The sequence below is a fragment of the Bactrocera latifrons genome, unplaced genomic scaffold (assembly GCF_001853355.1).
Source record: "Bactrocera latifrons isolate USDA-ARS-PBARC rearing strain unplaced genomic scaffold, ASM185335v1 scaffold_299, whole genome shotgun sequence".
Taxonomy (NCBI): Eukaryota; Metazoa; Arthropoda; class Insecta; order Diptera; family Tephritidae; genus Bactrocera; species Bactrocera latifrons.
Window position 1 is genome coordinate 215,990 of NW_017536618.1, and position 20,455 is coordinate 236,444.

At 33.9% G+C, this 20,455-nt stretch overlaps 1 protein-coding gene across 5 annotated transcripts in view; it reads left to right on the forward strand.

The window, feature by feature from the left end:
* Positions 1-2,049: 2,049 nt before the first annotated feature.
* Positions 2,050-20,455, forward strand: part of LOC108970329 — a 67,495-nt gene continuing 49,089 nt past the window's right edge. For 4 of the 5 annotated variants that reach the window (XM_018935654.1, XM_018935656.1, XM_018935657.1 and 1 more), the window contains exons 1-3: positions 2,050-2,428; positions 8,650-10,067; positions 19,374-19,400. In XM_018935654.1, the coding sequence (XP_018791199.1) occupies positions 8,908-10,067; positions 19,374-19,400 (1,187 nt within the window). In that variant the 5' untranslated portion in view covers positions 2,050-2,428; positions 8,650-8,907. Of the gene's footprint in view, positions 2,429-8,599; positions 10,068-19,373; positions 19,401-20,455 lie in introns of all 5 variants that reach the window. The other variant, XM_018935655.1, reaches the window with a different exon arrangement.

Sequence of the window (20,455 nt, forward strand, 5' to 3'; positions counted from 1 at the left end):
TATCTTCATGAAATTTTAGACAGGTCTTTGAGATACCATTTTTAAATCATGGACGAATGACTTTTTTGTAGAAAAAAAAAAACCTGAGGAAACCCATGTAATCTAATAAGTTTAGTTACTTTACCAAATAATTTTTAATATTCATATTCCAAAAACGTCCACTTCTAGAAGAATTACYGGTGAGAGCGGAGGAGGTGAGGCGAGTTGATCTTTGCCAGTAATTCAACTTGGCCTTAAATTGTTAAAACTTCAATGGCTGAGAAAAAGAAATTTATCGAAGATCTAAATCAGTCTCTGAAATTATTTTCTACAATAAATCATTTTAAAAATTTAAAATGTAACAAAATTAAAAATTCCAACAGTATGAGAGCTGTATCTTCGTTTAACCGATAGAGATGCTAGCTAAAAATTCTTTTTTTTTTGTTCATGTCTGTGAAAAATATTTAAATTTGACATTTTTATATAGCCATACTACATACATATGTATGTATGTATGCACATACAATATATTTGTCTGAATATAAATATCACCTTATATAGTTATACATATACATATGTATATACATACATACATATGAATCTACCCCTCTTCACAGCTGTGTATAAATTTCTTATATAAAAATAATAAAAATTTATAAACACACACATCAATATATCCAAAATACAACTGCAAATGCAAATGAAAACAACCTTAAAATGTTTCCTTACAGTTATTTTCGTTATTTTCTATATTTGCTGTCTCATGTTTCATTTATAGTTAATGTGTATGCCATTTGACTTGGCGCACAATTGGGGTTGCAAATCCACACTCAATCTCAGCTAACCGTTATGCTTATGTATATACCCGTAAGGCCCGAAGTATTGTCATTTCAATCGTATTGTTGTATTGTATAAATACAATTCGTTGCTTGCGGTAATTTTGTTTTCGTTCCGATTCCATTTCCAATTGCTATTCACAACTGTTTATTTGTTGTTACATTCGCTATCTCGCACTCGCGCACATCGTGCGGCTATCTTTTGTCACCATACCAAACAAACACACACACATGCTACACATGCAATTGAAACGCGTACGCCCATCTGCCATGCCAACTACCATTTATATATGTATGTATGCAGTTATATATGTATATTTATATTTCCATGCTCATTCTCATGGCTGTCTCGCATGCCCATTCGTACACTCGCAATCATTCGTATTCACAATTCACACAGTCGTATTCGTTTTCATGCACACACATACATATTTGTATGTACWCATTCACAGTTGTCGTAACGAGCATAGAGCGWTACGAATCGTTCGCAATGCAATCGTAGTGTCACAACAACACATCAAAAAAAGTGCAAAACAAACACAARTAAACACAAGCGGCAAGCAGCAGCCACACATTTTTCGMTACCTGCCTGCGCGCTTGCCACAGGGAACATCGCAACATCATCACAACTTTACACCTCTCCCCAAATGTATCCACGTTGCTTGTGCCAACTCCAAAAGGAGTATGGAGCCGCTCTTTTGCCTGCCGTGCGCTCACCTCTCCGCYACCTCACTCCACCGCTTTTTTTGCTCCACTCCACAAACACACTCATTACCTCAAACACATGCCACAAACGTACTCGCAAGCTCAACTTCAATCCCCCTCTAACCACTTGAATATACGAATGCCATGTGCACATACAAACAACAGCCGCAATTACAAATACACGCGTCCATATGTCTGTTTGTTTGTATGTGCGTAGCAATGCAAACACACASTTACAGCTACAGCCACAGCTACGCTCCGTTCATTTCTCAAAATATACAGTTGCATTTACAATTGGGGAAATATCTATGTATACATGTGTATTTCGTGTTGTTGTTGTAGGACGTCGCTCATGCTCGCGCAACGGCAGCCAGCACACATTTCAAATCGGTTTCATTACGAATTTGTCATTCGTAAGCGAAGGTAATGCAATAAAAATTTTGCTGTGCGCGCTACTCAACAACTCGTTCTACTCACTCGTCTCGCTCGCGTTGCGTTGCGTTGCGTTGCCATTGCCATTGCCGCACGTTCGTGGCATGTGTTTCGTTCGTTCGTTTGACTTGCTAGTAGTGTAAGCAATTTGGTTATTCGGTTCACGTTGTGAGTAATCGTTGTTAGGCACGGTGTTATAGAAATGGTAGTGTGTTGTGAGTGTATGTGTGTGTGCGTTGAAATTGTTGTGCTGTGTTTGCCGTCGCCAATAGGCGGCATTTGTCAAGTGAGCGGTGTCGGCAACAGCAACTGACAAATGGTAATCGGTCGGTGTTAGTGCGGATTTTATTTAATTCGATTTGCGTTCAAATCAAAAATCTATATAACTGTATAAAAGTTGTGTTTGCAAATTATATAATTTTAATGGAAACTTATTTAAAAACAACGGAGTGACAAACAAATGGAAATTAGAAAAAGTAATGATAATTTAAAAACAAATTTCAAGCTGGCATAAAGGGAAATATACAAAAAGTTATGATTAATTTTTAAATATCTCAAACAGATTTAGAAATAATGAAAAATCATGAGTAATGCATGAACAAATTTAAACGGACTTAAATAAATATATTATATAAAAAATTATAATAATATTAGATATAATATAAACAATTTTATACTCCAAAAAATAGTTATATATAATAAGATCACTCACAGATCACTTATTACTAAATTAATTGAATAGAAATCGAAATAATAATAATAATAACAATATCTTTGAACTAAAAAAAGAATTAACTAATAAGTAAATTAACTGATTATAAATCGGAATAATAATAATAAAAATAAAATAATAAAAAATTTTTTGTTACAGAAAAAAACCAATTTCTGCATTTTAAGATTGAATTGAAAATAAATTTTAAAGTATATAACATAAAAAAATATATAAAAATATAATAAAGAAAATATAAATAGAGTAAAAGTTCGTAAAAGCAGAAAATCYAGRAAATTATATAGGTTTCTTAGGCCTATAAGCAAGAGTGAATGATTTAAAACRATTTAAGAGGCATAACTCACGTGACAGTCTAAGAAAAGCGATGTTTGGCAATTGCAAAGACCATAAAAACTACCGTATCAATTGTTCTACAGTTTTAGGGGTTTATTTAAACATATTTTAAGAATAAACAGTGCAATTTTTGTATAAAAAATTAAATATTTTTAGAGTTCCACCTCCATTGTTGCAATGATTCCGGCCTACACCGTCAATGAAATCTGAAAAAAGTTTAAGTGTATATTTTAAAAAATTTTTAGAAATAAAATTTAAAAATTTTCGATTTAGACGTGAACTACAGCGACGCTAAAAGAGGTCCGCCACTTCCCAAGTGACACCGGCTTTCTCCGCCGGCAAAACCAAACAAAAGATTTAATACTGGAAAATATTGGTATACGGTTAAAAAATCAACAAAAATTGCCAAAATGGCGGCGTTCACACAAAATTTTCTTCATTTTTGGAGGACAAAATTCTTTTTTGATCAGTTCAAAAAGCTGTTAAGTCATTGTATGGAGATCTATATAAAGAACATGCCGAAAACTGTTAATAATCATATCATTTGTCTMGGAGTAATCACTCAAGCAAATTCGAGAAATGTAGTTTCGAGATAAACTCGTTTAAAGAAAAACTGTTAGAACTGATTGAACTGGGCGGTTATAAATTAATATTTTGTGATGAATATATTAGTCCATTTTTGCGGCACATTAAATGTTTTAGCGTCCAAAAAGTATGTCTAAGAATTAAATAAAATTACTTTCARAAATTTGAAACTATGGGCTCATAACAATAATCATCTAAATCAGTAAGAATGAAAAGGAAAAATAATTATAATAAATAGAAAAAGAATTAAAAAAAATACCGTGTAATTGAAAATGTGTAAAACCACTTCTGAAAATCATCATCTCTGTCGCAATAGCAAAAATTATAAAGGAATTCTGAAAATTCATTATTATTGTTCAAAAATAAATAAAACCTGTGCTGACTATCAAATTACAAGAAACAGTAGGCTTCATTATTTTTTTTAAAGCCAAGTGCAAATTTATRTGTACTTACATACATATATTAAAAATTTACTGCAGCGTTTTCAATTTTGAGCTTCTGTGTTCCTGCTTTGTGCTTTGTTTTTAGTATTCCTCAAAATGTCTGCTTCTAATAAGTTAGCGCTCAGTAAGTAAATACAATTAATTAATATAATTCAAACATGGATTAGTATAAAGCTGTGAGCCCCTTTTTGAGCTACAGATTATTGCTTTCAATAAGTTTTAACAATTGCGCTCAGAAATCTAACAATGATTAATTTGTAAATAAAAGCTCCGTCAAGCAAAAAAATATTAATTTTATGATTTTTTAAATTAATTAAAAAACGATTTACGATAGAAAAACTTAAAGCAAAAATTTTAAAACAAATCACTAAAAATCACAAGTACTATAATATTAATAGTAATTTATCAAAACAAAAATTATAATAATAACAAAAAAATAAATAAATAATTTAAAACAATTTAAATTTTAATCATCGCATTTTGATAATCAAAAATAAACAAATTAAATTTTAATAAACGATAACAATTATTATTTTTTTACAGTTATACTCAATAAAAAACAAACATAAATAACTTCGCACAAAGTAAATTGTAATAAACAATAATAATTACTAACTTCACACCTTCATTCAATGTCAAGTCAACAAACCTACAATTTTACCCAAACAACAGTCAGTGACAAATCAAAGTCGTATGGAATGGAAAAAAAAACAAAAAACAGCAACAACAATAGCAGCAATACGCAGCCAATGCCAAGCTCATGTCAACCTAACGGAGTTKCCGAATAAGCGAGCTTCACACCGAATATACCCCACATGCTGCTCCACACACGGTTCAAAACCCAGCACCTCCCAGCCAAATATATGTACATACATACATATGTACAAATGAATATACCCACACATTAATATAAATAAATACATACATATATAGTCCAATTCCAATTGTAATCCCAATACCAAAAACCACCCCAAACTCTCAACACAGCACTTTCATTACTCACAAGCGCAACAACAATTTTATAATAATAAAAAAAAAATTGACAACCTCAACCATTTCCCCTCTTCAATTTAATATAATGCGTTTCGTTGCCGCACATGAATCGAATCGAACCGAAATGAATCGATGCGACAAGCGCCGCGCAGCAATCWCAATCATTTCTCCCATTTCCGACGCAACTGATTGAATGTCATTTCTCGCTGTCSCAGTCGCTGCCACAGCTACTGCTAGCGTCGCCGTCGTACTCAACGCCGACGACGTTAAACAAACGACGTCGTCGTCATCAACGTCATCGTTGTCGTTGTTGGCTTCGTCCTCGTCGCTAACGTCGTCGTACACGCCAGCAGTTGTCGTAYTTTTCTTCTATCAAATTTCATTTTTTCGTTTCGGTTCCTTCTGCAATTGCGATTGTGTATGTAATGTAATTGTTGTTTGTCCCTGCTCGCTTGTWGTTGCTGGTTTGTGTGTTGCTGTGTATGTGTGCGTGTAAGTGTGGGTATTTGCACGTATTTTCCCCACATTTGCTATTGCTATTGCTGTTGTTGCTGTTGCTATTGCCTTTGACTGTTTGCTGATTGTGTATTTGGGCGGCGCACTACGCGTCTATTTACTAACTAGTAGATATGTGAGTGCGAATTGTATTCGTATTCGGCATCGCAATCGCATTCGTATTCGCCGTGTGTTTCTGTGACTGTCTGCAATCATTTGTCCTCTCATACGCGCAGTGACACGCCGACGGTGCGGTAGTTAAATATTAAATGCGGTAAATTCGGTAGCAGTTTCGGTTATACGTTATTAGTGTTTAACTAATATTACAGAAAAAATTACTATTGCTGTTTAATATTGTAACGAATTGCGTCAATTTGTTAATTGAATTTATAGTGTTTTTGTGTTTATCGAAAATTGTGTTACTTATTTTGTGTGTGAAATAATTGTGATTGGTGAAAAAGTTTAGAAATTAAAGTACAATGTTAAATAATTAACAGCATTAATTTATTTAATGCGTAAATAATGGAATAACGTTTTTTTTATAGCTAGTAATATTTATTATTAATTACTATAATAATAAAATTAATAATTGCATAAAAACCTTAATATGAATAATTTTTATTAAACAGCATAATAAATGTTTCAAATAAATAAACAATATTTTATAATATATAAAGATATACTAACAATTTGATTAATTGGCTTGCGGTCGAAGAACAAATTGTAATTTCTGCGGTTTTAGTAATTTTTATAAAAATATTATTTAATGCAAATGAGCAATCAATAAACCAAGTGCGCCTGTGTTTTAATATAGAAGGAGAAATTTGTTTTTTTTTTTTAATTTTTTTAATACAGAAAAAGTAAACTTTTTCTTAGCATATACATATATAAGATTTTTACTGTTTTTCTCTCAATTATAAAATCTTTTTTGGTGAATACTAAAGATTAAAAGAATTTTAGTGTAATAAATATGTAACTAAATAATTTCTTCTATGATTAATAATAGTTTATAATAATAAGAAATAGTTATAAAATAAGAAGAAGAAAATACAAAAATTAAAAAAAAATTTAATTTGGAGTCTCCAATCAATGAGCATAAAATATGTGCGTAATTTAATAGAAATTATTGCGGTAATGGCAACGAGTGAGGATGTTTTTTAAAAGCGTTGTAGAAGTGTACTTTAGTTTTATTGTTAAATAAACTTATTTACACTGTCTTAAAAAATAAATTTAACAATAAAATGATTTAAAACATAAATTTATTGATCAAAAAAATTTAAATAAAAGTGAGTTTTATAAAATTTTTGATAAAATATTTCTGAAGAAAATTTATAAAAATTGCTTTAAAATATAATTTGTTGATATAAAATGGTTTAAAAAAAAAATTTGTAGATAAAAAAAATTCTGATAAAATATAATGAAATTATTTCTGTTAAAAAATCATCGAGGTCATTTTGTTGATAAAAATTCAACTTCTAAAACTAAATACTACTTAAAAACCTCTTCTCTTTTAGTTTATTCTAATTTATTTTCTTTTTTACTTTTTAAATATTTTTTTTAATATTTTTATTTATTTTTTATTTAATTTTTTGTTTTTATTATTATTTTTTTATTGAATATAAACTGTAAATGTAAAGTATAGACCAGTGTGCATTTTAAAATTAAGAAAAGTTAGAAATTATTTTTAAAACAATTTAGAATAGAAGGCAATTTTTAATGCGATTTTTAAGCAAGAATCTTAGAAAAAAAATTTWAACTTTTGTTGCTACCATACTCTCTGTGGTTTTAATACGATAAATAAATTTTTGTAAATAGTTAAGTGATTGTGAACTTATGATCTGCTAAAATTTCCTCGATCTAGAAAGGTCTCAAAAAATTTCTCAGTTTCAATAAACATTTAACATGAGAAATTTCCCTAAAATATATGAAAATACTAACTTTATATTAAAAATGCACAGAATTCCTCTTCAATGTATGTATTTCAGACATTCTAAAGACAACCCTAGTATGTAGATTGTATATTTTTTCGAAGCTCCAAACTATTTTATACACTTCCAAGAAACATATATTGCAGATCTAACAAAGTATATTTACAAGTATATCTAATCAGCTTGACGAGCTGGTCTCCTCTGGTCAGTTTGTCCATCTAATTTTAGAGATATCGTTATACAATTTTGCATAAGTCATTTTCTCACCAAGAAGTTGCTTCCTCATATAAATTGTTGATACCAGACCATTATAAGATATAGCTGCCATATAAACTGAACGATCGGTATTATGTGCTTTTATGGAAAACCTTTTCAATTGAGAAGATATATTCACGAAATTTGACATAAATTATTGCTAAAAATAACGTTATATCCTCCGAAGAAATTGTACAGATCGAAGCACTATAGCATATACATACATATCTGTCATATAAACTGATTGATTTAAATCAAGTGCTTGTATGGAAAACTTTTTTGTTTGGCGAAATATCTTCACGAAATTCGACTTGTGATACGCCTTATAAAAGCACTACTATCTCTGAATATATTTGTTTGGATCGGAGTACCACGGCATATAGCTGCCATACAAACTGACTTGTCACAATCAAGTTCTTGCACGGAAAACTTTTTAAGTTGAAGAGATATCTTCACTAAATTTTCAGTTTATTACTGTCTTAGAAAGAACTACAATTTCTGAGAAAAATATTTCGAATCAGAGAACTGTAGCATATAGCTGCCATACAAATTGACCTCCCAAAATCAAGTTTTTGTATGGAAAACTAGTTTGTTTTGCGAAATATCTTCACAGAATTTGGCGTAGCTTGTTCCCTTAAGTACCGCTACAATCTCTGAACATATTGTGCAGATCGAACCACTCTGGCATATAGCTACCKTACAAACTGATCTTCAAAATCGCGATAAAGAGCTTCAAAAATTATATTTTTTCCTTATGTTATGAGAACTGTACATGTGAAGGGGATATATATTATTGCTGCGAAATTGAAATATTATTTTTTTCTATTCTATTTTTTTATTTTTTATAAAATAAATATTTTTTTAAAAGCCGAATATTTTATCTAGTTTTGATTTGTAACAGAAATAAAAATTTATCAATCAATTACTTTCCACAGTGTCATAAATAACGCGAAAAAACACAAAACTAATAAGAACAACACACACACGTGCAAATATATGCGCCAAAACTAATTTGTATGATGCTCAGTGATTACGTAAAACAATAAAGTGAAATACACAAAAAAAAATTTGTAAAGCTGTGCAAACTCCCCAAAAGTATAACCAAAATTAATCCAAAAAGTACGAAAATCGCTAAATAACGGTTAAAAGTCACAAGAAAGCAAACATAGTTATAGTGTTGCTTGTGACAAAGCATGGATTCTAACGCCACTGATGCACAATCGATCACAAGTGAACACAGTGTTGCCTCGTCTACCTCCTCCGCGCTGCATGGCGCCGTATTAGCGGTTGTTAAGCGCGAACGTTCACCGACACCGGTCCACAACAATAGCAAAACAATGAACACCATTTCAGTGGCCACCAATCTGACAAACAATAATCACAATAGTAATAACAATAACAACAACAATAATAATAATAATAACAATAGTCCACGTCACAACAAGCTGAGTCCGAGCTATCATCACAATAATAATAATAACAACAGCATACTGTTGGCGCACAGCATGAATCCGACAGCGCTGCTAATGCATCATCAGCAACAGCAGCAGCAGCAGCAACAACAGCATCAACAACAGCAACACCAACAGCAGCTAAATGGTTCACGTGATGGCAATAGCAGTCGCGGTGGTAGCGGTCCCGGCGGCAGTGGTGCCGGCTCGCTAAGCGGCAGCATAGGCGACGATCGTCCCTCGAACGGCCGGCTCTCGCATACCGGACGCGGTTCCAGCTGCTCGCCGGCCAGTTCGCCGACACGCCATCCCAACGCCGTCAGTCCGGTGACATCGCTCAATCATACGATGATGCAACAAATGCAACAACAACACCATCAACTTAGTCCACCGCCACATGTGACGGGCGTGCCGACACCGAATGGCCTGCCCGCTGGTTTACCGCCACGCATGCCACACGGTTTGCCACCACATTCGCTCGGCTTRCTCAACTCACTGCAAATGATGCATCATGCCTCGCCACTTGAGCTGATGGCGGCCGCCCATCATCATGTGCCGCCGCGCTCCTACAATAGTCCGCCACCGATTTCCACATCGGATCCCAGCGCTAACGAATGCAAGCTGGTCGAATATCGTGGCCAAAAAGTGGCCGCCTTCATTATTAGCGGTGACACGATGTTGTGTCTGCCACAAGCTTTCGAGCTATTCCTCAAACACTTGGTGGGCGGTCTGCATACGGTCTATACGAAACTGAAGCGCCTAGATATTGTGCCGTTGGTGTGCAATGTGGAGCAAGTGCGTATATTGCGCGGTCTCGGCGCCATACAGCCGGGTGTTAATCGGTGTAAATTGCTCGCCTGCAAGGACTTCGATATTTTGTACAGGGACTGCACGACTGCCAGGTAGGTGGTAGCTTTATGGTTTCATTATTTCAATACTTAAGCTGATTTGAAACGATCTCAAGTCGTATAATATCATGACAGCGTTGCTTCACATTTTGAACATAAAATTTGAGASAGAAAATTGTGTCATATTTTTGGTRATTATTCTTTTTATTTTATTGGTACCTATAATTTGGTTATAGTGGTGCTCAGCGGTACTATATTAGCCCTTTCTTAAATCTTTCTGTTATTTTTCTGTTTGTGAGCTGAGCTGTCTGCTGCTRATCAATCTAGTAGGAATTGCCAAAAAGACTTTTTTGGTAATGGGGAGATGAAAGATATGTTGCCTTCTTTCATATAGCCACCTAAAATTCAAAACAACGTATCAAAAAAAAAAAAAAATAATAATAATAAAAAAAATCCTTATCGAATATAATAACCGATATATAACCATTTTATAACGAAAACTCAATTTTTTTTCAATAGGAGTATATGATAATCAATACTTAACCCCTAATATAACCAAAATGGTTAAGTATTTTATAACCAAAACACACATTTCGTTTCAATATTATGTCGTTTTCCCTTCGCCTGTAATCTTATGAAAATGATGTTACGTTATTTTGCATTTTAGATGACGATATACACTGACTGTGAGAACTGAAGTGCAACCCAGTTTATTTCGTATTCGACTCCATATCTCGTAGTGCTATTCCGAATTCCAACCGAAACATTACATTTTTATTGCTACTKTCATTGTGTTACCTTATTAGATCATCCTGAAGACTCGTGTAATTAGTTASATTATATTGGTTGTCAAAAAAGTYTTGCGGTATTTTCGCTAGTTGRYGCTGAGAGCGCGTAGTTYTAGTTTTATTSGTCGCATCGGGTCATGCTATACCTTTTTGGAAAGCTCATTTCACGCGCTAACACGTGTTTGATTGATTGTCTTTTATTTTTAGTCGTTCGTGAGTTATAGCGTCGAAACATGGAGCAAAATGAAGAGCAAATACGGCATATTTTACAGTACTACTACGATAAAGGCAAAAATGCATCTCAAAGCGCCAATAAAATTTGTGCAGTTTATGGACCCGATACAGTTTCCATTTCCACCGCATAACGATGGTTTCAACGTTTTCGTTCTGGTGTAGAGGTGGTCGAAGATGCACCACGCTCCGGAAGACCTGTCGTCGAAAATTGCGATAAAATCGCTGAATTGGTCGAAAGAGACCGGCATAGTAGCAGCCGTAGCATCGGTCAAGAGCTGGGCATGAGTCATCAAAAAAAAATTTAGTGAACAATTGAAAAATCAATAAAAATACCGCAAGACTTTTTGGACAACCTAATATTTGAGTTAAGATCGGCACTACCGATATGTTCTTTTCGCTTAGCTGAAAGTTCGGGTAAGAAAATATAGGTTCAAAACTCGTCACTATTAAAACCAATATTTTTGGCAGTTGCTTTCTCAGCTTTCGTGAGCAAAAGAGGCTTTAATACACATTTTCAAAAAGAAATATCTTTACTTAAGTGCTTTTCAACTGAATTCTTGAATTATATCATGCTTTGAGGCTATGGGTAAGATATTTTTCTCATAGAAACCCCCGGCTTTATTAACAAAAAAATTCAGACAGCCACTATCCACAAGTTTCTCTTGAATAAAATTTTTCAGCAACCAAGTCTTTCGTTTTAGACAGGCAAAAAAAAGTAATCACTTCTTAACTAATTCAGACTTTAAGGTGGATGCATAATAGCCTTCCAAAGAAGCCAAATTAGCTTCTGGCGGCTCACTATTAGTGTGTGTGACCTGCTAATAAAGCGSGATCCAAATCAAGGTTCCCCACTYTTWTAAAGAAAAAATGCAGAAACTTCAAATTTAATGGGGAATGTTTAATATCATTTGAAAGAACATTCTTTGGCATTTATTTTTTGAAGACTGTTTTTTTCAAATGTTGGTTGCGGCCACGTCTCAGATGATTCATCCGTTGAGTCCAATTTTCGATTACGCGTTCGAACATTTCGACCTGTAACCAAGGCCTGAATCGAAGCGGAATCATTTTTGGCATCAGGGATATCATTTTTKTAGAAATAAGAACTGATCCTTCAACCGGCACAAACCACATCAAATTCTTTTTTTTTCCTGGATGAAATGGCGGCTCTTAAATCTCTTCAGGTTTCTCTTCGTTCTAAATGCGGCAATTTCGCTTCTTTATATACGTATTGTCGGCCGATAGCCCATGATGCTAGTGCTGCGTATTTTCTTACTTTGTATAATAATTGTATTATTATGTAAGCTTTTATAAAATAAAAAAAAAAAATAAAAAAAAAATATATACGTATTGAGCCAGAAATGGGCCGCATCGCTGAACGAAAGTTGGCTCGAAAACATCGGTTCTTCTTGGAACTTTCATAGCTATACTAAATTTTTTGAAAATATCTCGTCAAATAAAAAGGGGTTTCAAAGCAGCACTTGATTGCGATCGTTCAATTTGCATCACTGCTATATGCTATAGCGATCGAATATCGACGGTTCTAGTAAATCAGATGCTTTTTGCTTAGTAAAGGATGTGTGCAACATTTCTGATCGATATCTCAAAAACTGCGTAACAGGCAGAGGGACAAGGCTGAAAATCGTTTACGCCATATACATATGTTCTTTAAAGAGTCTCCCACGTTTCCTGCTGTGCATTACAAACTTCCTGGCCAACTTCAGTTATAGTAACGGTATATTAGAAATTCTCAATACTGTTCTAAATATGTAGACGACCACTCATGTCAGGGAAAAGTATGTATTGGAAAGTTTTTTTCAACCGGAAAAACAGTTGACAGCGCACGCATGCCAGTTACATGGTCATACAAACTGAAATTACAGTTGTAAAACAGTACTAAGAAATGTATATTTATTGAAGACTCGACCGAAGCTATTGCGAAGGTCCGGATATGTGCCTGTGAATATTTGCAAACATGAAGTTCTCGTTATTATTTTGAAAATAGTTGCAACAAAATAGTTTGCTGGCACAGATTGCGCAAACTAAAATGGTATACATATATGAATGTATATACTTTTCTCACATTGTGTGTGTGTGTGTAGCTCGCACTATGGTGGCATGCCTTGTAAATTCGTTTGCATTGCGTATTTCCGTTGGATGTCATCGCGAACGAGTGTCCAACGAAGCGATCGAAAAACTTTTGTGATTACCTGGCAAATACAAGCATACATGCATACATTCATTTATACATGTATGTATATATATAAAGCACTTTATTGTTGTTTAGCCAGCGAGCCGCACTCTCTGCCTGAAATCTCTTCTATTTTAGGGCGTGTATGCTAGGAAGAACTTACCATATTTGTGTGTTTCTATGTATGTGTATATCTATGCATATATGYATATACATATATACTCATAACACTCTGCTCATCGTAAATTGCATACTTTGACATTTCAAGACTTGCAATTGGTTTGCGCTTGCCATTCAAATATCCCATCAATGCGTTGCTATACTACTGTTTGTGTGTGTATGCATGTGGTATAGCAGCGACGGCGGTAAATAAAAATATAATTAAAGTTGTTTGGCGTTGTTCAATGCAATTCTTCTCTCTGCACTCTATTTGCTTTGATTTGCCTATCGCACGCAATTGTGTGTGCACCACGCCTATTTGCGCTGTTGTTGCAATCGCTATGTGTAAATGTTGTTGTTGTGGTTTTTATTGATTCGCATTTTCATTTSGAACAAAGCGGAAACAGGAAATGAGAAAATTTCTTATGCAGTTCAAACGCTCAGCTAACTACATATCTATATAAGTGCATTTGCATAGACTCCTTGTGTTGGCAGTAACTGTATTGGTGCATATATAAGTAGCACAATTCGTTGCTTGCGCTTTTTYTGTGCAACCAACAACTTTAACAAAACCAAAGTCGGTGTAAAGTGCCTAAAGTCAATTTTTTGCATTCWTAAATAAATTGCGTTTCAGTTGAGAAAAGTGGCACGCAGTTTTCAATTCATATAAAAGGTGATCCATTTCAAGGTTCACTACTTAAAAAAAAAAAGAACCGAAAAAACGTCAAATTTAATGCGAAATGTTTATTGTCATTTGAGAGAAAATTTGTTGGCATTTAATTTTTGAAGATTATCTCTTTCAAATGTCGGCCGCGGCTACGTCTCAGATGGTCCATTCGTTGAGTCCAATTTTCGTTGACTCGTTCGAGCATTTCGACTGGTAACTGGCGAATGACATGCGTGATGTTTCGATCTACAGCCTGCATCGTAGCGGGATTATCCGCCTAGACTTTAGACTTTACATATTCCCACAGCAAAAAGTCAAACGATGTGATATCACACGAACTTGGTGTCAATCGATTGGCCCAAACGTGAAATTATTTGCCCACTGAGATGTTCTATCAAAAAATCCATTGATTGATGTATTGTGTGGGAAGTGACGCCGTCTTATGTCGCTGAGGTCACGCGCTTAAATTTTAGGCATCATATTGTCGGTTGAACGAACGCCAATGACGGTTACGTTCTCATCGGTATTATTTTTGAAGAAATATGACCCGATGATTCCAACAGCCCACAAACCATACCAAACAGTTGATGTTTCCGCATGAAATACTAGCAGCTCTTGAATCTCTTTAGGTGTCTCTTCATTCCAAATACGACAATTTTGCTTGTTTACTTACCCATTGAGCTATAAATGGGCCTCATCGCTGTACAAAATTTTGCTTGAAAACGTTGGATCTTCTTTGAACTTCTAAATGTATTAATTGTTGTCCATTTGAAGCTATAAATTTTTGCRATTATTCTGGAAATTTTTGGATGTCATTTCAAATGCACTGAGTCGTTTTAGYGGCCGAAAATAAACCAAGCCAATTTTTTATACTGTGTTCTTATGTTAACCCTGTTCCAATGAGGGAGTTTCAACAAGACGAGTACCACAAGTAGATAAGTGCCACACATTACGTGCAACAACTGTATTATTGCGAGAAAAGTTTGAAGATTCGATTATTTMAGGAAGTTGTCACATTGAATGGCCTTCAAGAAGTTATGATTTAACACTAGACTAGACTTAGACTACTCMTTGTGTGGTTATTTSAAATCATTGGTCTTTAGCAAYMAASCAGAAGTCAGTATTRAACGTGATATTCATGAGATACGACTCGATTTAGTGGAAAAAGTACACAAAAATTGAATATTTACCAAAAAATAATAAGCTTTTATGATTGATAACAAGAAACCTTCGTTTAAAGTTATTTGGTAGCGATCGCTTTGACTTTTTGATAAGCAGTGATGCCATTCTTGACTTCTAAAGAAAGAAAAGCCAAWCATTAACAATTAATTCTGGGAGTAAGAAACCAGTTTATCTATTTGCGTGTACAAAAAATTTATAACACTTATTGACAGTTTGACACAAACTAGCGRCTGTTGGGCCAATCTTACGAATTACCTTTTTAAAAGTGTCAGGACGTTTATTCTAGCAGCTCGTTTCATATGAAAAAGAAACAGCTGTACTTAAGTTATAATATGCTTCGCARGTGCATTTCTATTAGCGTGAAGGGTTATGGAAATATGTTCATGTTGATGTTGATCGGTTAATTTATGGCAATTTCTTTGAAAATGATTGCATTTCCTTGAACCATAATCTATGCAAAACTTAGTGATGATATCTTGTCAAATAAAAAGTTCTCCATACAAAAACTTCATTTTGACCGATCAGCTTGTATGAAAGCTATATGCTATAGTTGTCCAAACAAGAAAATTTCTTCACATTTTATAGTAATGCTGGGTATAATAATTCAAGCCAAATTTTGGCAAAATATTTTGTCATATAAAAAAGTTGTCCATACAAGAACTTCAGTTTGATCACTGACTTTGTATGGCAGCTATAGCCTATAGTGACCCTATATTAAAAATATGTGCGAATATTATTTTAGCTTTTTTGGATTTGATATTTTCGATCGCAAATCATTTGAAAATATTCGACAAATGTCCAACTTCAACTGTAGTTCYTCCAACATTATTATACCACCTTTGCTCTCCGTATCTATGCTCGCCCGGCACCTCATTTTGCCAACAATTTTTGATAGCAGCCACTTAACTATGGTGAGCCGCAACATTAACTGCCGAGCGCACTGTTCACAAWTAGACAGACAGACAGACGGATAGAGAACCCTTTAACTAAAAACACATTGGTTAATTTCATTACAACAACTAAGGCAACTAAATTGGCTTTTAGTAAGAACATAAACGAAACAAAAAACAAAAATGTTTGCGAAAAAAGAAACAAACCCGAGCAGAAACGAGGGGTTGGGGAACCACAAGCATACATAAGTGTGTTAATAATTCAGTGCATCCCCAATAAAGGATAACAAAGGAACTTGACATGAGCCACATGCGTATGTATGTATGTATGAGAGTGTGCAAGCCARCGSTACTAAGTGGTAAGGACTACTGCAAACAAATATTTGGCGCAGGGTAGCAAAATAGTACGCGCAGAGTGTATTGAAAAAATTTTCAAGGAAATTTCAAAAATACGCCGAGCACACAGGCATATTTATATGCTTATATCTTTACATTACATACATAGTTACATATAGTATATATGTGTATGTCCGATAATATTATGAACAACGAAAATGTKCGCAAAAAACCGGCAGAGTTGTAGCTTATAATTACCCTTTCCGAGCGAGCCTTTTGGCCGTCGTTGTGTCGTGCCTATGGTCCGTTTACTCCACGCCGCAATCATGCTGCTCGCAGTGGGGCGCAATGGTAAAGCTACAAACACCAAAAACAACAACAACACATGTTTAAAAGCACGCCGTCTCACATGTAAATATTGTGTTTTCAATGTTCGACCATAGTAATGCGAACACATGTACTGACATATGTACATTTGCATGTACTTATTACGAATGTTTGTAAGCAAAAAAAAAAAAAAAAAGCATCAGGTAGATTGTTGAAGTCCTTTGTAGTCGGCGGCGAGCCCTTTTTAGCCAATATTTAAGTCTCCCTGTCAACGGTTTACCACTTCTGTTATGACTGATCGATCTTCACTCTAGCATTTGCAATTTTCTCAATTTTCTCTGAGTTTATGTGTATTTATCTGACAGTGCAATTGCAATATGCATGTGGTTAATAATATGCTAAGCATATTTGCAGGTTTGARGATTTTTAGGGAGCTATCATAGTGAATATGTGGCACCTTTGAAGTATRGTTTTGGTTGCTGAACAACGCTTCACTGGCTGAAATGAAATTTTTAATTTTATTAGGTGAAATGAAGATTCTTAAAGAATCATTACTGATTGACCCTCTGGGAGAATTAATGATATGAAAAGTAATATTTGCAAAATATACCTTTTTAAAATAATTTTAATAATATTTCTAAAAAATATTTTTTTTTGAAAATAATATTTTTATCATTCATTTATTAGCCGTTTAATATTTTACCAAAAATATTTTCAAATAAAGCAAAATAATTTCGTTACATTGAATTTTTAGACCATACATTTTACTACAAATTTTTTAGTATATTCTTCATCTTCTTCTTTACTGACGTAAGCACGGTTTTAGTTAACAACAGCGCGCCAGTTGTTCCTTTTTTCGCTATTTGAGGCCAATTCGAGATATCAGTCAAGCCAGATACTTCTCCACCTAACCTCTTCAATAGTGTGGAGTTCTTCCTCTTTCCTTGCCTACTTAGTCTAAATTAGCGCCTGTTGGTAAGAGTTTGTTCGCTGACACGAGATATTTCGTCTTGTCCTTGTTCAACCAGACCGAGTGTGGGGAAAGTGGAAATAACGGCATGGCCGTGATATCAATGTCATCGGCCTACGCTAGCAGCTGTATACTCTTAAAGAAGATTATACTTTCTCTATTAGCTTTGCAGCTCCTAAAACTTTCTCCAGCGATATTTTAAAGAAGTACACGATAGAGTGTCTCCTTGTCTGAAAACTTGCTCGGTTCCGATCAGTTGGATAAGTTCCTTCCCGATCCTGGCGGAGCTTTTGATGTTGCTCAACGTCAGCTTACACAGCCGTATTCGATTTGTAGGGACACCAAGTTCAGACATAGCGGCATAGAGGCAGTTCGTTTTCGTTCTGTTAAAGGCGATGAGGAGGTGAGCCGATCGTCCTTTCACAGCTGTTTTATAAAATTTGACGTATGGTCAAAATCTTGTCGGTAGTCACCAGGTCTAAAGCCACACCGATAATTTCCAGTGTGTTGGCAGTGGGTTTTAATCTTTCACATGATACGCGCACCGCCTGGATTCGGCTGGTCAGTTATCCCCGACCACCTGAAGAGTCAGGACAAACATTTTCGCCGTGACTGTAGCAAGCCGAAGCGTTTTTTAGAGCAGAGGTAAGCAATTAAGTTCTGTATGAAACTCCGCAAATCTTCTACAGAGACGTTTCTTAATACTTTCCTTTGATTGATTTCCTTTCTTTGATAAATTTATGAAAGGCAAACTTTTTTTGAGTTTTAAGAAGACGAAATCATGTACTTATTTATTTTCTTGCTTCTTTGGTTATTTTACTGCGTGTAATGGAGGCTCAAGAATCACCCTTTTAGCACGGGAATAAACTTATACTTTCGGTTTTGCGATATGAAGCCTAATTTCTCAAGCACCTGATTCTAGACAACAAGATCGTTGGAACTATAAATATGTTCTCAATAGGATATGTCTGCATTATTTTCTTTTTTTCGAGAAGTGAGCTCTATGTTGGCCGTTCCTTTGTGCGCTTTTACTAAAAAGGAAGAAAAGGGTTAGAAATTAATTTTGTATTTTCATCTTATTATATCGTGCGATCTCTTTTATTTTTAATGACGGAAAAAATCGGTTTCTTAGACTATATTTTTCTTACGTTATTGGAAGTTCTGGGGTTTTGGAAGCATTCATTGTGTAGTATCGGAGAATTTTCGGCATTATTGCCACATTTTTCACAATTAATAATGATAAGAGTGCTAAATATAGTTAAGCGGGAGAACGAATTTGAGAGCTAAAACTCTCAAATTATACATATATTGTTATACAAACATAAATATGGCTATGTTTAAGAAAACAATTTTCAAAGTTATGTAATAATTTCAACACTTCTTTAGAGAATAACTACAATGCGCATACCAACATGCAATACATTTGAAACTAAAAGTACATACATACATACACTGCATACTTACATACATACATACATACATATATTCAGAACCTACTGACTACTTATAGCAAATTGTATTTGTAGCTGTAATAATATGTAATAAACTCAAGTAAATTTTTTCATATGAAAACTCGGTCAATACATTACTTTTTTCTCTTTTCTCTTTTTTAATTGCAGATGCTTATCGATCAAGCCACCTGAGAGGTAAAAAAAAAAAACACATAAACATATCCCTTCCTTACAAACGTTAAAGTAATGAATAATAAAAAAATGCAAAAAAAAAATGCAAGAATTCCAATATCCAATTATTAGTCAATGCGCAAAAAATAATTGCAATAAGTACAACAGCAACAAAGTGTAATGTAGAGGGAATGAAAAACATGTGACTGCACTTGAGCGTTTTTAGAGCGAGGAAAAAATATTAAATTACATTGAGCAACTAATTAGAAAATAACTGTAGAATATGAAAGGATATGAAAAAAGCGAAAAATAGCAAAGTGAAAACCAGCAACAACAACAAAATGGTTTGTGAAACCGTCTTTTGAAAGAAACTGTGAAAGAGGGTGCGAAATATGGGGCAAAGGCGCATAACTGTCACAACAACATAAACTAAATAACTGTTAAATGCGATTATGAAAAAGGAAGGGTGTGGAATCTTTTTGATAAAAATGATATAACATATATAAATTTTGGAAATATTTTTGTTTTATTTTTTGCCTTGTTAGCTGACAATGCGACGATATTGAGTAGAGTAAATATCAAGAAAATTTTTGTTGAAGTGTATGCTTCAAAAATATTTATAGAACATACACTTTTATTAGTTTTGAGGAACTTTCGAATTAGTGGGACTAAAATACGATTAAATGCATACTTTTAAGAGCAAATGCGTAAACTTCTGAAGCAGATTAGCTTGAATGTAGAGTCTTTTTAGTTTTGAAAATGTTTGTATCATTTTTGAGTGTAAATATTATAGTTTTATTATCGATTTTTTAGCCATATTTTTTTTTATTTCTCGAGCATTGCTTTTGATGTTAGATGAAGTAGGAAAGCATATGTGATAATCAGTTTATACCATTCACGAAAGTGTTATTTATTTATCGAATTACTAAGGTAGTAAAAGTGTAAGGAAAGATAGAATTTAAGATTTCTAAAGAAAAAAAATAACTCTTATTTTCGAAAACTTTTTGAATTATTTTAATTAGAAATAAATATAAAATTGTAATATTCTTAACGGCTGATATTTCTGATGATGTTGAATA